Consider the following 16,073-nt stretch of genomic DNA (forward strand, 5'->3'; position numbering starts at 1 on the left):
TCAGCCTCTCCAACAAGGATGGGTCGGGGCTCACCGCTTTGGGCCAAACTCCATCAGAGAATCATCAAGAAGTTCAGCAAATGTCTCTCAGGAAGAGACCAGAAAAGATCAAAAAAAGTTTAGGAAAAGATCAAATGTTTCTCAGAGTCAGACTGTGAAGAACTCAGTAGATTTGTCCAGCAGGTAAAACCTTCTCAGGATTTATTATTAAAACGAGTCAGCTGCCTGAACACTCCCCCAAAGTGAATGTTTGCTTCACAGTTTCTGTCGAAACTCAAAGGAACACTTGTGCGATGCGTTTGTTTTTTGTCGGTCCGTCAGGTCGGGAGTGGGAGATGAGGGTGCAGGAGTACGAGGACGAGGACGAGGACGACGAGCCCAGCCTGTGGACCAGGATCCGCAGCCTCCTGCTGACGCTCAGCCTGCAGCTTTATTACCGAATGACCAAGGTCAGAGAGCGACTGGAGAGAGTCGCCCGGACGCTGGGAGACGCTGCTGATCAGGTGAGGCCGAGCCCAACTCGCCTTCACTGTCCCGGCTCTAAAATCATTAGAGTTTGTTCAGGGACAACGAGCAGAGTAACTTACAGGTGAAGGTTAGTCACAGACACCCATCCCATAAGTAGGTTTTACCCCAAAAGTTCCTGTCAAACCAGAATCTAACCGACAAGAAGCAGTTTGGCTACTTTTTACAGACAAAAATGTCTGAAAAAAGTCAGAATTAATGTAAAAACATTCAATTTTTTGATCAGAGGCATAATGTTGTTGCACTGATAGTAAAGTCCATGAGTTAACAGTTCGGTCAAATTTAATGGTGCTAATGCAAAAAGCATCAAGTATGCGTACAAACTATTTTTAAATAAAAGGGGAATACTCTCAACTTCTCTTCATATACAATTTACACATCAAAATATAGGTTTTTCGTCCTCTTTAACCGTTTGTTACTGTCACAGTTTTCTCTCAAATCGCCTCAAAACAGAGTAAACATGCTGAATTTATTGGGTGAGGTCTTTTTTTTAACCTGCCATGAAAGCTATATTTTACACAGTAGATTAACAAAAAAAAAAAAAAAAAAAAGCATCCGTGTGTCCAGGACAAGATTCTGTCACTCGCTGTTCAAACATTTTTTTTTTTAAAATACGACTTATAGTTTTTACACAGCTACTGTTTGTCTGAGGCTCTATTTTGCATCTGCTTAACAATGTCAGTGTCCTCCCCCCTACAACACAGAAAAGGCAGGAATCCCTATAGCTACTCAGCAGTTCCATCATGGCCGCCCCTCAAAGGCTCTGTATGTCCTCAAACATTACCTGTGTTCCAAACCGCATACTTCTCCTACTACTCATACTAACTTTTTGAGTTAGTATGCGAGTTTAAGCGAGCGAGAAGTTCCCGAATGCATACTAGATCTTCCTAAATGTTGGGTATGCATCATGAGGTTACTACTCATACTCAAACTACCCAAGATGCAACGTAACGTGACGTCGCCGATCGTCATTTCCTGTCAAAACGGCAGTTTCAAGCTAGCTACAACGAGGGTAGGTTCACTTCCTGTTTTCAAAACAAAAGCACCAATTGTATGGTAATGGCTTTCCCTATGATAAAAGGCAACGGGTATTTTATTTTGTGAAAATAACAGGAAGTGCGTTGCTCACTGCGGCTAGCTTTAGTAGCGCCGAATTCGTGGGAACAAAATTGTAAACAGCCGGTATTTTGTCAGGTTTTCAACACGTTGGGGATCTAAACGACTACTTTCTCACCTGAAAATGTTTCAAATGTTGCTAAAGTTTACAGTGTTTAGAGCTTAAGCGAAATCAGCTTCAGGCCGGCTGATTTCGGCTCGGGCAGGAGCGAAATGCATTGTGGGTAAACGCTCTGCATACTGTCTGATTGATGAGTATGTTGTTTCGAACACAGCCAATATGTTATCTCTGATCAGAACTGATCCAACAGGAGCATTAAGTTCAAGGTAAACACAAGAAACTTTGACCAGAGTCAGTGAATAATTCCCTAAACTGACTATATAGATCAGTGAGCAGTGCTGACTAACATGTCATTGGGCTCATCAGTGTTTTGTCTAGTTGGGGGCCACAACACCTCCAGGAGGCTAGAGCGTGATCACTGGCGTCCCAGAGTCACCCCCCTAATGCCAGCCATCTCTGCTCCTCACACCACAACAACCATCTTTTCATCCACAGCCTCAAGCTACCCCAGCCTCTCACCAACTGCACACCAGTCACAGCGGGGTGGGGATACAACCCCTGGTTCCGGTAGGGGGTAGAAATAGAAGAAGTAAAGAAAAGTAGGAATGGGATTCAAACCCTGGTTCCGGTAGGGGGTAATGAAAGTATAGAGGGTGCCAGAGGTGGAGGCGGGACAAGACACACGAGCAGATTCAGCAGACAAACTCACCTAAACAGTCCTATAATCACTAAAAATGCCAGCAAAAACAAGGTCATGCAGGGCAACTCACCTAAATGGCCGCCTGGTTTCAAAAGGCTCACATGGGCCACACCCTCCACCTAAATACATCCTGGATTTCTTCCTTGTTTCTTCCAAAAGTCTGTTTACCCTAAGTGCTCCCCCTGATGGGCCCCCAGCTGCTATTGCTTCTTCTAATCCAAATCCACTGACTGGATTTTACTGACTGGTAAAAATGCAATTAATCAGGGAAATCATGTGATTAATTAGATTTTAAAAAATTGAATCGTTGCCCAGCCCTTGATGTTTTAGATCTGTGTCTATCAGTATATCTTCAGAAATTCTATAGTTTTTGTTTCACAGTAAAAGGTCAGTTTAGCAGCTGGACAAACATGTTTTGGTCCAAAACATTTAAATATGGTTCAGCATTAAAGATGGTTTGAGCTGTGTGCTGCAACGATCATCTGTAGCCCAATGGATGCAGCATCCATGATTTCAAACAAAATCTCTGGTTCTGGCTGGTCAGACCCCAAAAGTTTCATTTTAACACGATCTTAAATCACGTTCTGGCTCTTGTTTATTTAATTTTTTTTTCTTGCAGATTCTCTTAGAATCTTAAATCAACAGCATGTAATAGTGACTGACATCTAGTGGTTAAGTTTGAAATGGCAACCACCATCAAACGCAGTGCAATGTCCTGAATGATGCTTAGTTTTAAACCTTAGTCTTACAGAGGTGCTACATATGAACATTTATTCGCCAGGTTTCAAAATACTGCGTCCAAAAAGGATCGACCTCGGGACATTTTATACAAATATGACCAAAGATATCAGAGGGGTAAGTTACCCAGAGTCAGATACTGGGATCTGTGCACGTGCGATTCGTCAGGATTCATCCAACACACACACACTCAGCAGCTGTTCTGAGTTTGAGATTTGGATCGGTTTAACTCAGACAGAAGCTGCTCCCTGAGAGAAACTGAACATTTCTGTCATGTCGGTGATAGAGATCAGCAGAAACACATTATCCAGAGCTAACAAGCGGACGTGGAGACGTGACACAGCTGCTCCCACGGGGGAGGGCGCAGATATCCATCTCTGTGAGAGTCCCAGGCTTCAGGAAAGTGGGAAACGTGTTGGTTGTCACGGGTTGCAGGACTCAGGCTGTAATACAGCTGCTCTACTTCAGTCTGTGCCTAAAAACTAGAAGAAAGCTCTAAGAAACTGTTAGAAACCAGATCAGTCTAAAAGTAAACAACTGGGTTGAAATGAGGGGCCTAAGGACGGATTACAACTCGTCCAAACCAAAGAAAAAGGGCCAAAAATAGTCCCAGAGGTGCTTAAAATACCATCAATTCCACAAAAGAGCTGACAGAGTGCTAACAAATGATGGTTCCATTTAAGTCTCAAAAACTATGCAAATAAGATACAAAAACTGCTATTTTTTTAGGTTAAATACAGTTAAAAACAATCAAACCTGCAGAAATCGTTCGTTAATCGTGTGAAAAACAGAAAAAAAAAAAAGACTGTCCCAGAACAAATTAGACCAAAAAGAGCTCCAGAAGATGGGAAAACTCCTGATGGGGAAGGTCCTCACAAAGATAGGAGCACAACTGCACGTGTGTGTGTTTGAAGCGGCTAAGTGACACACACGAGCGCTTCTTCGTCCTGCAGAACACCAACAAACACAGCCGGAGTTCAGCCCCATCAGATACAGATCGATGACACAGCTGCTGCTTCAAATCTGAGCCGAGGATCGGACTCATCAGCACCATCACCATCTGCATCACCATCTGCCCCACCATCATCATCTGCCCCACCAGCATCTGCCCCACCGTCATCATCATCTCCACCACCATCACCATCAGCACCATCACCATCATCACCATCTGCATCACCATCTGCACCACCATCATCAGCACCAGCACCATCATCATCTGCCCCACCATCATCATCTGCCCCACCAGCATCTGCCCCACCAGCATCTGCCCCACCATCATCTGCCCCACCATCATCATCATCTCCACCACCATCACCATCAGCACCATCACCATCAGCACCATCATCAGCATCTGCACCATAATCATCAGCACCATCATCATCTGCACCATCATCTTTTAAAGGGATAGTTCGCCTCTTTTGACATGAAGCTGTATGACATTCCATTTCAGCAATTGTCGTGACGGGTGCGTTGGTAGGACATGGTAGACTTCCTGCGACGTGGCGGCAGGAGGAGCTGGAGACCGTCCGGCGGGCAGCCGGACAACGGGGGAACCCCCCCCCCCCCTTAAGGGATGGATCCCAGACATCCCAACCAGTGGGAGGGAGGGGCTCGAAATCGCAGGTCCCCAGGCTCTCCGGGCCCCGCCTCCAAAGTGGCTAGCTGCTTGGTTTCTGTGGCTAGCTCCCTGGTTTCTGGGGGGGGGCTCTCTGGCGTCCTGGGGCCGCGGGTCCTGGGGCTGTGGTGTAGGAGAGGAGCTGCACAGACCTGGCATGGCTCCAAACATCGTCCAGGTTATTCGTCCATTTCTGGAGTCTCCGTCTCTCTAAAAGAAAGTTCAGGAGCTCATCAGTCACCTGCAGTCTCTGATGCGAGGTGGCGTCCTGCTCCAGACAGCGCCAGAAGTCCTCATTCAGGTCCCAGAAATGAGTCCGCCGCCTCCATGTGTGGTGACGGGTGGGTTGGCAGGACACAGACTCAGAGATGTAAAAAAGCAAACTGGGTTTATTTAACGCAAAAACAAAGTTAAACAAAAGGCTGAGCCGGATAACAAAAAGCTAAACTGTGGAACAAAAGACTCGGCATGATATATGAAAGAACACTGAACTTCAAATACGTGGCATGAGGGGTGAAAATCCAGTAAGGATCTCACAAAAGGACAGGGGAGACTGGGTGTGATTGTGAATGAGTGCAGCTGGTGGCAATAACAGACAGGTGACATGAGTGAAGCTAATGAGCTGAGTGAGGGAAAAAACACTGCCTAAACCTAACTAACTGTATTTAAATCAAGTCAAATCAAATTTATTTGTAGCACATTTCATGTCCAAAACAATTCAAAGTTCTTCACATAAAATAAAAGCATTGCAGCAGGGAGAAGCATTAAAAATACATAAAAGAATATAAAGAGAAACAAATAAAATCATTTAAATGAATTTAAAAACAAGCAACAGTCCAGATAAGTTCAAAGATAGCGTGCAGATTTCATGCATAGACACATGAGAACAGAAATGTCTTTAACCTGGATTTAAAAATGTCTCCATTTGGTGAAAGTTTAATCTCCACTGGCAGTTTGTTCCACTTGTTGGCAGCATAACAGCTAAATGCTGCTTTTCCATGTTTAGTCTGGACTCTGGACTGGACCAGCTGACCTGAGTCCTTGGATCTCAGAGCTCTGCTGGCTTTATATTCTCTGAACACATCACAGATTGTAAACCATCAGCAGGCTTTTAAAATCTATTCTGTGACTGACTGGAAGCCAGAGTAAAGATTTTAAAGCTGCTGTGATGTGTTCAGATCTCTTAGTCCGGGTTAAAACTCCAGCAGCAGCGTTCTGGATGAGCTGCAGATGTTTAATGCTCTTTGTGGGAAGTCCAGTTAAAAGAGCGTTACAGTGATGGAGTCTGCTGGAGATGAATGCATGGATGAGTTTCTCCTGGGCTGTTTGGGAGAGGAAACCTTTAATTCTGTTGATGTTTCTGAGGTGGTAAAAAGCTGCCTTGGTGACAGCTTTGATGTGGCTGCTGAAAGTCAGATCTGAGTCTATCAACACTCCGAGGTTACCGACTCGCTCAGTGATTGTAAGGTCCCGAGTCTCAAGATATTTACCAACGCTGACCCTCTTCTCTTTGCTACCAAACAGAATGATCTCAGTTTTGTCTTCATTTAATTGTAGAAAATTCTCTCTCGTCAAGGTGTTTACTTCCTCCAGGCGCTGACACAGTACGTCTGCTGGGCTGCAGTCGCCATGGTGACAGAGACACATAAAGTTGTGTATCGTCTGCATAACTGTGATAATTGATGTTAAAGTTCTGCAATATCTGACCCAAAGGGAGCATATACAAGTTAAACAGAAGAGGTCCAAGAATTGACCAAGAAGTGACGAAGGTAGTCCAACTAGTTGGCTGGGGTTTAAAAAAAGTCTGACTTTTTCCTGGAGAACCATTTTGTGATGCAAATGTATTACTCTGTTGAACGCATATTGTTCTGAGAAGCAAAACGCTTTATTTTTTAAACCCCAGCCAACTAGCCGGACTACCTTCATCAACACCAAAACGAGGCTGGAACTCTGCTCACAGGACGCAGCAGGGGGTAAGAAGATGTTCAGAAATGATGCTGCTGATATGGGATGTTACACAGCTTCATGTCAGAAGAGGCGAACTGTCCCTTTAAGAACATCTGAAACCCGTTTGAGCTCGTCCTCTCTGACCTGCTGCTGCTCTTTATTTGGAAACACGTTTCAAACGTGTTCCCTGAAGACCTGAGAGATAAAGCTGAAGGCCACACAGACAGGAAGCAGCTCCATTACAGATGGATCTGCTTCCTGTTCAGACGGCTGGAACTCAAGTCAACCCCGGCCTACGTGCTGCTGGCAGCATCTGAGCTGATGGACCGATGATAACAACACAGAGAAACTAGTCTGAAACTAAACTGGTGCTGGCTAGATTTACGCCCTGGGCGAACCATCCCTTACCCCGGCACCAATACAACAACATATTATATTATTTGTATCATTTTATTCTATATAATCTTAAATACAAAAAGGCACAAAAAGAACTGAGAAAAAACACCATAAATAAATGAAATACAGAATATAAATATCAATCACAAATCCTTAAATAACCTAAAAATCCTAAAAAATAACCAAAGAAAGCTAAAAAAAAAAAAAAAAAGGCTACTGTATGGAGCATAAAAACAGATTCCTGCACTTCTGATACCAACAGAGCTCAGACTGTAGCAGCTGTTTTCACCCTGTTTATAGCTGGCTTTAACATTAGCATTAGCATTAGCATTAGCATTAACATTAACATTAACATGTTGTGTTGCAAACACAAACCAGACCAGGTTGCCTCTGGGTGAAATTAGCTGCATGACATGATGCCTCAATTCTAATTCTGGTTCAGCAAAACTAAAACTCAAACACAGTCGTGGCTAACAGCAACATGTTAGCAAGAGGCTAACAGTTAGCCTATAGCCTAGGTCACACAGGTCCCTCATAGAAATCTGCATCCCTTTATCTTTCTCCTCTTCTTCTCTTTCTAAACTGGGCACCTGATGGCCTGGGATCAAATGAGCAATAGTACAGAAAACTGGCAAGTTTTTTTTTTTTGTTTGTTTTTTTAGTGCGCCCTGGGCGGTCGCCCACATTGCCCAAAGCAAAAACTGGCCCTGGTTGTAGATCTGCTGCTGTGTTTGGGATCTTTGTCCTGTTGGTGAGCCAGTTTCAGCCCAGTTTCAGCTGTCGGACAGACAGCCTCACGTCTGACTCTGGAACTCTTTGGTATCCAGAGGAGTTCATGGTGGACTCAATGGCTGCAAGGTGCCCAGGTCCTGTGGCTGCAGAACCAGCCCAGATCATCAGCCCTCCACCACCGTGCTTTACAGCTGGTGTGAGGTGTTTGTGCTGATATGCTGTGTTTGGTTTCCTCCAAACGTGCTGTTGTGCATTATGAGCAAACATCTCCACTTTGGTCTGGTCTGTCCAAAGGACATTGTTCCAGAAGTCTTGTGGTTTGTTCAGATGCGGCTTTGCAAACCTAAGCTGTGCTGCCATGTTCTTTTTAGAGAGAAGAGGCTTTCTCCTGCAGCCCTTCCACACAAGCCATACCTGTTCAGTCTGTTTCTAACTGTGCTGTCGTGACCTTTAACCTTTAACATGCTGACTGAGGCCTGCAGAGTCTGAGATGTAACTCTTGGGTTTCTGACCTTGGGGTGACCTTTAACCTTTAACATGCTAACTGAGGCCTGCAGAGTCTGAGATGTAGCTCTTGGGTTTCTGACCTTGGGGTGACCTTTAACCTTTAACATGCTAACTGAGGCCTGCAGAGTCTGAGATGTAGCTCTTGGGTTTCTGACCTTGGGGTGACCTTTAACCTTTAACATGCTAACTGAGGCCTGCAGAGTCTGAGATGTAGCTCTTGGGTTTCTGACCTTGGGGTGACCTTTAACCTTTAACATGCTAACTGAGGCCTGCAGAGTCTGAGATGTAGCTCTTGGGTTTCTGACCTTGGGGTGACCTTTAACCTTTAGCATGCTAACTGAGGCCTGTAGAGTCTGAGATGTAGCTCTTGAGTATTCTAGAGTCACATTTGACTCTAGAATACTTTGGTATTCTCTGGATTTTGTTCAGATGTAACCTGATTCCAAGCATTGCTATGGTCCAGTATCTCTTCAGTATCTTCCTCTTTCTTAAGGACATCACTCTCAGATCCTGTTCATCTGCTGTAGATAGTTCTTTAGGCCTGACACTTCTTCTTCTGTCCTCCACTTGTCCAGTTTCCTCAAATGTTTTAAGGACACACTGCACACCATGCTGAGATATGCCAAGTTTTCAGCTAACAGCTCTTTGGGAATCACCTTGTTGCTGCAGAAATCCTGTTTTCTGTCTGTCACACTGTGTTATCATTGTTAATCAGAGCATTGTTCAGCAGCTCCTGGCTGCTACTGACCCTCTGAGTTCCTGTGGAAGCAGAAAGGGTTCACATAGTTTTTCACTCTCTTCTGCTGTGTTTGGTCACCTGGTAAAGATCAGATGACTTTTGTTTTATTAAGATTAGTGAAAACAAAGAATTAAACGTGTTTGGTTTGGTTTCCACCTGACAGTAACATGTTATTGATAATTTTTCATCTGACCGCAGCTCGTTGTTGGAAATGTTTTCTGGAGTTTTATCTATTTCACAGACTCAGGATCCAGTAACAACTGTGAGCTGATGTTTTCGGGAAACTAAAAACCAGAAACTGGAACAGACGCAAAGATTTTTAACATCTTTTTCATATCTTTTCCCACATATTTTTCACATCTTTTTCACATCTTTTTCACATCTTTTCCCACATATTTTTCACATCTTTTTCACATCTTTTCCCACATATTTTTCACATCTTTTTCACATCTTTGTCTCGTATTTTTCTCTTTTTTGCTGAACTATGAACAGAAACTTAGACTCAGGATCCAGTAAGAACTGTGAGCTGATGTTTTTGGAAAACTAAAAACCAGAAACTAGAACAGACGCAGAGACTTTTTCACATCTTTTTTAACATATTTTCCACATCTTTGTCTCTTTTTTGCTGAACTATAAACAGAAACTTCCAGCCGTCATTAAACAGACTTTTATTTTGAACTTTTACATTTAAACTATAACTTATTTGTTTTCATCTCTGTGAACCTGCGCATTCTCATGTCGGCCGCGCACAAATAGGCAAGTTGAGCGCGCGCCAGCTGCAGTTTCCAGACCTTTGATTGTAAAATGAAGTCTGCCAGATGTAGTTCAGTTAGACTCCTCCTGCTGGTGGAAAATATAACTACCAAAACAAACACTTTTTCATTCAGCTGATGGCCACAGATCACATGTTGGAGCTCAAACTGACCCACCAGGATGATTAAACTTTCTCACTGTGTTGAACCTGGACTTCAACCTCGAGTGGCTACAGAAGAGTAGATGATCGCATCTCTGCCAACATGATCCCACACTGCTTCAGTAATGTTGAGCTCCGGGCTCTGGGGAGGATTCATCCCTCCATCAGACCTGCTGCCACTGATTTTCAGCCCACTTCTTGTGTCCTTTGGCCCAGCTCAGCCTTTTCTCCCTGTTTCCCTTCCTTAAGAACGGCTTCCTGACAGCCACCCTTCCATGGAGCCCATTTCTGATGAGGCTTGGGCCAACAGCAGATGGATCAGCTGAAGGTCCAGATGCATCTCTCAGCTCCTGTGTCAGGTCTTTGCTGGATGTTTTCCTCTTTCTTAAGGACATCACTTTCAGATCCTGTTCATCTGCTGTAGATAGTTCTTTAGGCCTGACACTTCTTCTTCTGTCCTCCACTTGTCCAGTTTCCTCAAATGTTTTAAGGACACACTGCACACCATGCTGAGATATGCCAAGTTTTCAGCTAACAGCTCTTTGGGAATCACCTTGTTGCTGCAGAAATCCTGTTTTCTGTCTGTCACACTGTGTTATCTTTGCTGTTTTTCACACATGCAGCTAAAGAAATGGGAACAAATCTTAATTCCAGTCCAAAACCCACAAAGAGCTTCTAGATTATTCATTTCTGGTGGCATAAAACAGTTTAATCATTTCATTTATATTAATTGTTCCATAATTAGTCATTAGATTATATCTTATATTCCTTTTTTAAGCTTAAAATTGAATCCTATTTACTTTTTCTTGATGTTGAATAACATATATTTCTTATTATTGTCTGTTTTTTTTCCCTACTTTTAGACGTGATAACATTCATTTTTTTGGGATTAGGATTTTTTTTAAACTGAATTTCTTATATTAATTTGACTCTTTTGGTAACTGAAAGCAGTTTTAACATAAATGTACAAAAAAGTTGAAACTATGAAGCTGTTTTTCACAGATGCAGCTAAAGATATGGGAACAAATGATGTGTCTCTGTGACAGGCTGCTGGGAACAAAGTGCCTAAAGATCCAGTTTAAAACGGCTTCTTTGCTAAGTTGGACACAACACTGGTTCATCCCTTGAGTTTGGAGCCTTTTTCCTGCCTGAAGGGTTCACAGCTCAGAGTTAAAGGACTTAACAAAGGAAAAACAGGACTGAAAATGAGGAAAAAAGCAGAAAATGTCCAAAGAAAAATGATGAAAAACCTTCAGAAAGTCTTGAAACTATTGCTGAAGATCACTTAAGCTGCTTGGATGCAAAATATAAAGAAATAAGAGGTGTCTCGTGACCAAAATGCTTCAAAAACCACATAAAATACTTAATATGGCTGTCAAAGTCATACAAATTAGTTGGAATTTAATTGTTATACAAGAAATTGTAATTAAATGTCTGTTTCTGTTCATTTTAGGCCACTATTTGAGTAAATTAATGTAGAAAAAAAAAATCTAATAATTTTTTGTTGCTCGCCTGACTCCAAATCTCATCTATGTGTCCAAATGTCCAAAGAGAAACTCTGACAGAGCTTCAGTAGAAGGTCAGAACAGCATTACTGTGGTTTACAAAGGTTTGGCCCTGGGCTCCGTCCTCGTGTCATAGTTCTGTTTAACGTTTGTTCTGACGGCGAATGTGAGCGTCATCGGATTATTTTGGCAGGTTCGAGAGTCGTGTGAACACAGAAGCTCTTTATTTATCTGCTCACGTTTTTGTGGACAGATGAAAAGCTGCTCACTGTTGGCAGCTCGTTCAGACTAATGAGGATCCTCTCACTGTGCGTCATCACGTGTTCATCTGGCTGCTTGTCAAAAGGTCAGAGGTCACCGCCTGCTTTCTCCCTTTCACCCAATTACCTGAAGAAGACCAGCAGAGTTTAATACACACCTCGTTCTGTCAAACTGGCCAACAATTAGTCATCTTTATCTGCCGGTGAGACAAAAATGAGTCGAGGACGAGACTGAAAACCACGTTTTCATGGGAGAAGGAAACGTCACAGAGTGGGAGAAGGAAACGTTACAGAGTGGGAGAAGGAAACGTTACAGAGCGGGAGAAGGAAACGTTACAGAGAAGGAAACGTTACAGAGAAGGAAACGTTACAGAGCGGGAGAAGGAAACGTTACAGAGTGGGAGAAGGAAACGTCACAGAGTGGGAGAAGGAAACGTCACAGAGCGGGAGAAGGAAACGTTACAGAGCGGGAGAAGGAAACGTTACAGAGAAGGAAACGTTACAGAGCGGGAGAAGGAAACGTTACAGAGTGGGAGAAGGAAACGTCACAGAGTGGGAGAAGGAAACGTTACAGAGCGGGAGAAGGAAACGTTACAGAGTGGGAGAAGGAAACGTCACAGAGTGGGAGAAGGAAACGTTACAGAGCGGGAGAAGGAAACGTTACAGAGTGGGAGAAGGAAACGTTACAGAGAAGGAAACGTTACAGAGTGGGAGAAGGAAACGTCACAGAGCGGGAGAAGGAAACGTTACAGAGTGGGAGAAGGAAACGTTACAGAGCGGGAGAAGGAAACGTTACAGAGTGGGAGAAGGAAACGTTACAGAGTGGGAGAAGGAAACGTCACAGAGTGGGGGAAGGAAACGTTACAGAGAAGGAAACGTCACAGAGTGGGAGAAGGAAACGTCACAGAGTGGGAGAAGGAAACGTCACAGAGCGGGAGAAGGAAACGTTACAGAGTGGGAGAAGGAAACGTTACAGAGCGGGAGAAGGAAACGTCACAGAGCGGGAGAAGGAAACGTAGAAATTGAATTAAAATAATAAAACAAAACCTGAACTATTTGGGTTCATACTGTCTGTAATCTCATAAAAGTCAGAGTAAATCTAAGAATCTTTTCTGATTTTTAGTTGTAAATGTCCTATCGTGGACATTAGGACAGATTTCCTTCTCTGAGACTCCGACCTCATTTCTGACAGGACAGAAACAAAGAGTTTTTTCCCTGCTGGCTTTCCGGTGTCCTCACGTGTCCTCACGTGTCGCATTGTGCTGCCATTTGGTTCCAGGCCAGATCTTCTCCTCTGTTGTCTCCTGGGAAACTTCAGCCCCTGCCAGCTGGCCTCAGATTCAGTCCACCGGAACAAAAGAGAGTTTGCAGGTGACCAAACAACAGAACAGATATATCACACACTCGCTCGTTACAGGCCCGATTAACTCAATCAGGAATCAGTTAAACATGGTATCTTTACATGGCGTGTTTCATCCAGCCGACAGCTCAGAGACCCCTGAGAAAGGAAACAGAAACGGGGAACAAACAGCCGAAAACACTTCCTGTTTTCATCGAGTTAGGACGAGATGAAAGAAAGAAAGGAGAGGCGCGGTGGGTGAGAAACATCACTAAAAGACTCAAATCAGGTGCAGAAAAGCGCCTTCGTCCTGTTCAACACACGACCGACTTCAGACTCTGAAGGCAGGGACACTCAGTGGGTCGACATGATGAGATTAAATCCATTACAGCTAAAGTTTGATTATGCTCCTTATCTGAGCATAAGGGTCATTCTCCTTGGATATATGTGTCAGGATGGGTGGGTGAGGTAGGACACGGATGCGGACTTTCAAAAAAAGCAAACTGGGTTTATTTCACACAAAAAAAAAAGTTCAAACAAAAGCGCGGCTGAGCCGGATTCAAAAACTAAACTGTGACAAAAACAAAACAAAATCACTTGACATGGCATGGAATAAATACTTAGCTTCAAAAGATGACGTAGCGAGGCATGGGGGGTGAAGACGAATGGCATGGGTAGGAACGTAAGGATCTGACCAAATGACAGGGGAGACTGGCAACTAAACAGGGACCTGGGAGTGATTAGTGACTGGGTGCAGCTGGGGGGGAATGAACAGGTGACACGAGTGAAGCTAATGAACTGAACATGGAAGTGAGAGCAAAACTAAAAACAAGAACTCAGAACCAAGACATGAAACATAACACATAAAACTAAAAACATGGCCGAGTCCCTTGGGCGTGACAGAGCCCCCCCCCCCCCCCTCAAGGGGTGGATCCCAGATGACCCAAAAGTCCTCTGGGTGGGAGGGAGGGGCTCGAAGCCAGAGACGGCCCGGCATGTGGCCAGAGTTCCTGCGACATAACTGGAGGAGAAGCCGGAGACTGTCCAGCGGGCGGCCGGACATCCGGCGAGGGGGGAGCCCCCCCCTTAAGGGATGGCTCCCAAACATCCCAAAAGTCTGAGGGTGGGAGGGAGGGGCTCCAAATTGTGGGTCCCGGGCCGGGGCCCCATGGGCTCTGTTGGGGCCAGGTCAGGCCCTGCGGCTGTGGCTAATGGCGCTTTTCCACTAGCTCGCCACGGATCGGTTTGGTTGTGTTTCCATTACACTTCGTGCCTCCTGGACGTGGGCGGGGTCGTCGTAACACGGCTGCGCGTTGCTGCCCACCCTGCGGCTTTTTGTCGCACAGAAGGCAAGAGAAGAGAGCCAGAGAAGACTCCTGGCCGCCAGACAAAACAGTATTGAAAAGTACCGGAGAGTTTTGTTTACGGGCTTCAAAAAGACGACGTTTGGAGGTAAGCTAACGGTTGCTAATGCTAGCTTTTATTATCCGCGTTATGACGCTTCCAGTGATGACACTCATCGGCCAATCAGTGGAAGGAAGTCGGCTGACGTCACGTTTTAGTAACGCTTCGGCCCGCTTGGAACCAGGGCTGAGGTGGTACGGCGTGCTAGTGGAAACACACAATAGCACGCCGAGCCGAAGCGAGCTAGTGGAAAAGCGCCATAAGTCAGGCTCTGGGGCCAGCTCGGGCTCTCTGGGGTCCTGGGGCTGTGGGTCCTGGGATGCTGGAGAGATGCAAATAATTTTGACTAAATGTTGCCCGGCACACAGTAAACTCTTTCAGAAATGGCGGTGTTGTTGTTCTGAGAGGAAGGAGCTAAACCGAAAAAGTGATTCTGGAAATGATGTTGTTAGCCGACCAATCACAACCCTTGAGGTCTCCGCGAGTCTCCTCGACGCATAGATAGGAGAGCGTCTCCGGGAGGATCACCGTGGAAGACCATAAATCAGCCCTTACCTCGGGGTCTGAATCCGATCCGATCCAATTCTTAGTCAGATTAAGGTGTCTACATGTACTTAATAACTCAGTCTGATTGTAATTTAGCCAATAATCCAATCCTTTCAGTGTCATGTGACCCCACTGACAGTCTGACATCTCTGATTGGTCCTTCTTGACTCACCTTTATCTTCAGGCTCAATAAAAGCTTCATCCATGACAGAGTTTTCAGCCAGTTTGTGGTTCAAAAAGGAAAACGTTTTAATATGTTGATCCTGTTTCAAGCATTAACACGACAAAATATCACTGACCATATTTCTGATGATACTGCCTCCACAGTTACCACTAAACCTGGTACTTCTTTTACTTGAACAGTCACTAAAACTGTCTTAACTAATCCAGATTCTGTTAAAGCTCATTCTGCTAATGTTCCTGTAAACACACGGTCACCACACCAGGGTGGTCGTTGGGCTTCTTCTTCTCAAGCAGCAGAAAGTAAACCCTCCTTAAACTCTTCGGTCCACATGAAGTACAACTTTTGAGCCTAATCCAGTCAATCAAACTCAAACCAAGTCAACTTTCAACACTCACTGAGCAGAAACTTTTGGACCAAACACTGAATCATAAGCAGGTGAAACATAAAGAAAATCTGAAGGATCATAACATCGATATTTAACGAGGTTCTGAGCTCTGTTCAGCCTGCTCACATAACTTCAGATTTAACTTCCCTTCATTCTCATTTGAGAAACGTGAGCCAGTGAATAAAGAGATAAACTGGTTATCATTTGTTATTATTTTTTTTTTTATTTTTATTATGATTATTATTATTATTATTATTATTTTTCCTTTTTTTTTATTTTATCATTTGTTTTGCTTTGTTTTATTTGTGAATTTTGTCCTGTGAGGGTGTGGGGAGGGCCGGGAAGGGTTATGTGCGTATATGTTATAAATCAATAAAACCTTTAATAACAAAAAAGAGATAAACTTCCATTTTAGTCCAAAGAAAGTAGAAACTGGACAGCAGCTTGATCGGAATAATTCA

At 44.1% G+C, this 16,073-nt stretch overlaps 1 protein-coding gene across 1 annotated transcript in view; it reads left to right on the forward strand.

Annotated features, from left to right (window-relative positions):
* The window catches only part of plin6 (perilipin 6), a 29,113-nt gene that overhangs the window by 8,206 nt on the left and 4,834 nt on the right, over positions 1 to 16,073 (forward strand). Inside the window, exon 5 of the mRNA XM_075466532.1 lies at positions 322 to 503. Coding sequence (XP_075322647.1) covers positions 322 to 503 — 182 coding nt within the window. The remainder of the gene's footprint in view (positions 1 to 321; positions 504 to 16,073) is intronic.

Source organism: Odontesthes bonariensis, chromosome 5, assembly GCF_027942865.1.
Source record: "Odontesthes bonariensis isolate fOdoBon6 chromosome 5, fOdoBon6.hap1, whole genome shotgun sequence".
In the NCBI taxonomy this organism is placed as follows: Eukaryota; Metazoa; Chordata; class Actinopteri; order Atheriniformes; family Atherinopsidae; genus Odontesthes; species Odontesthes bonariensis.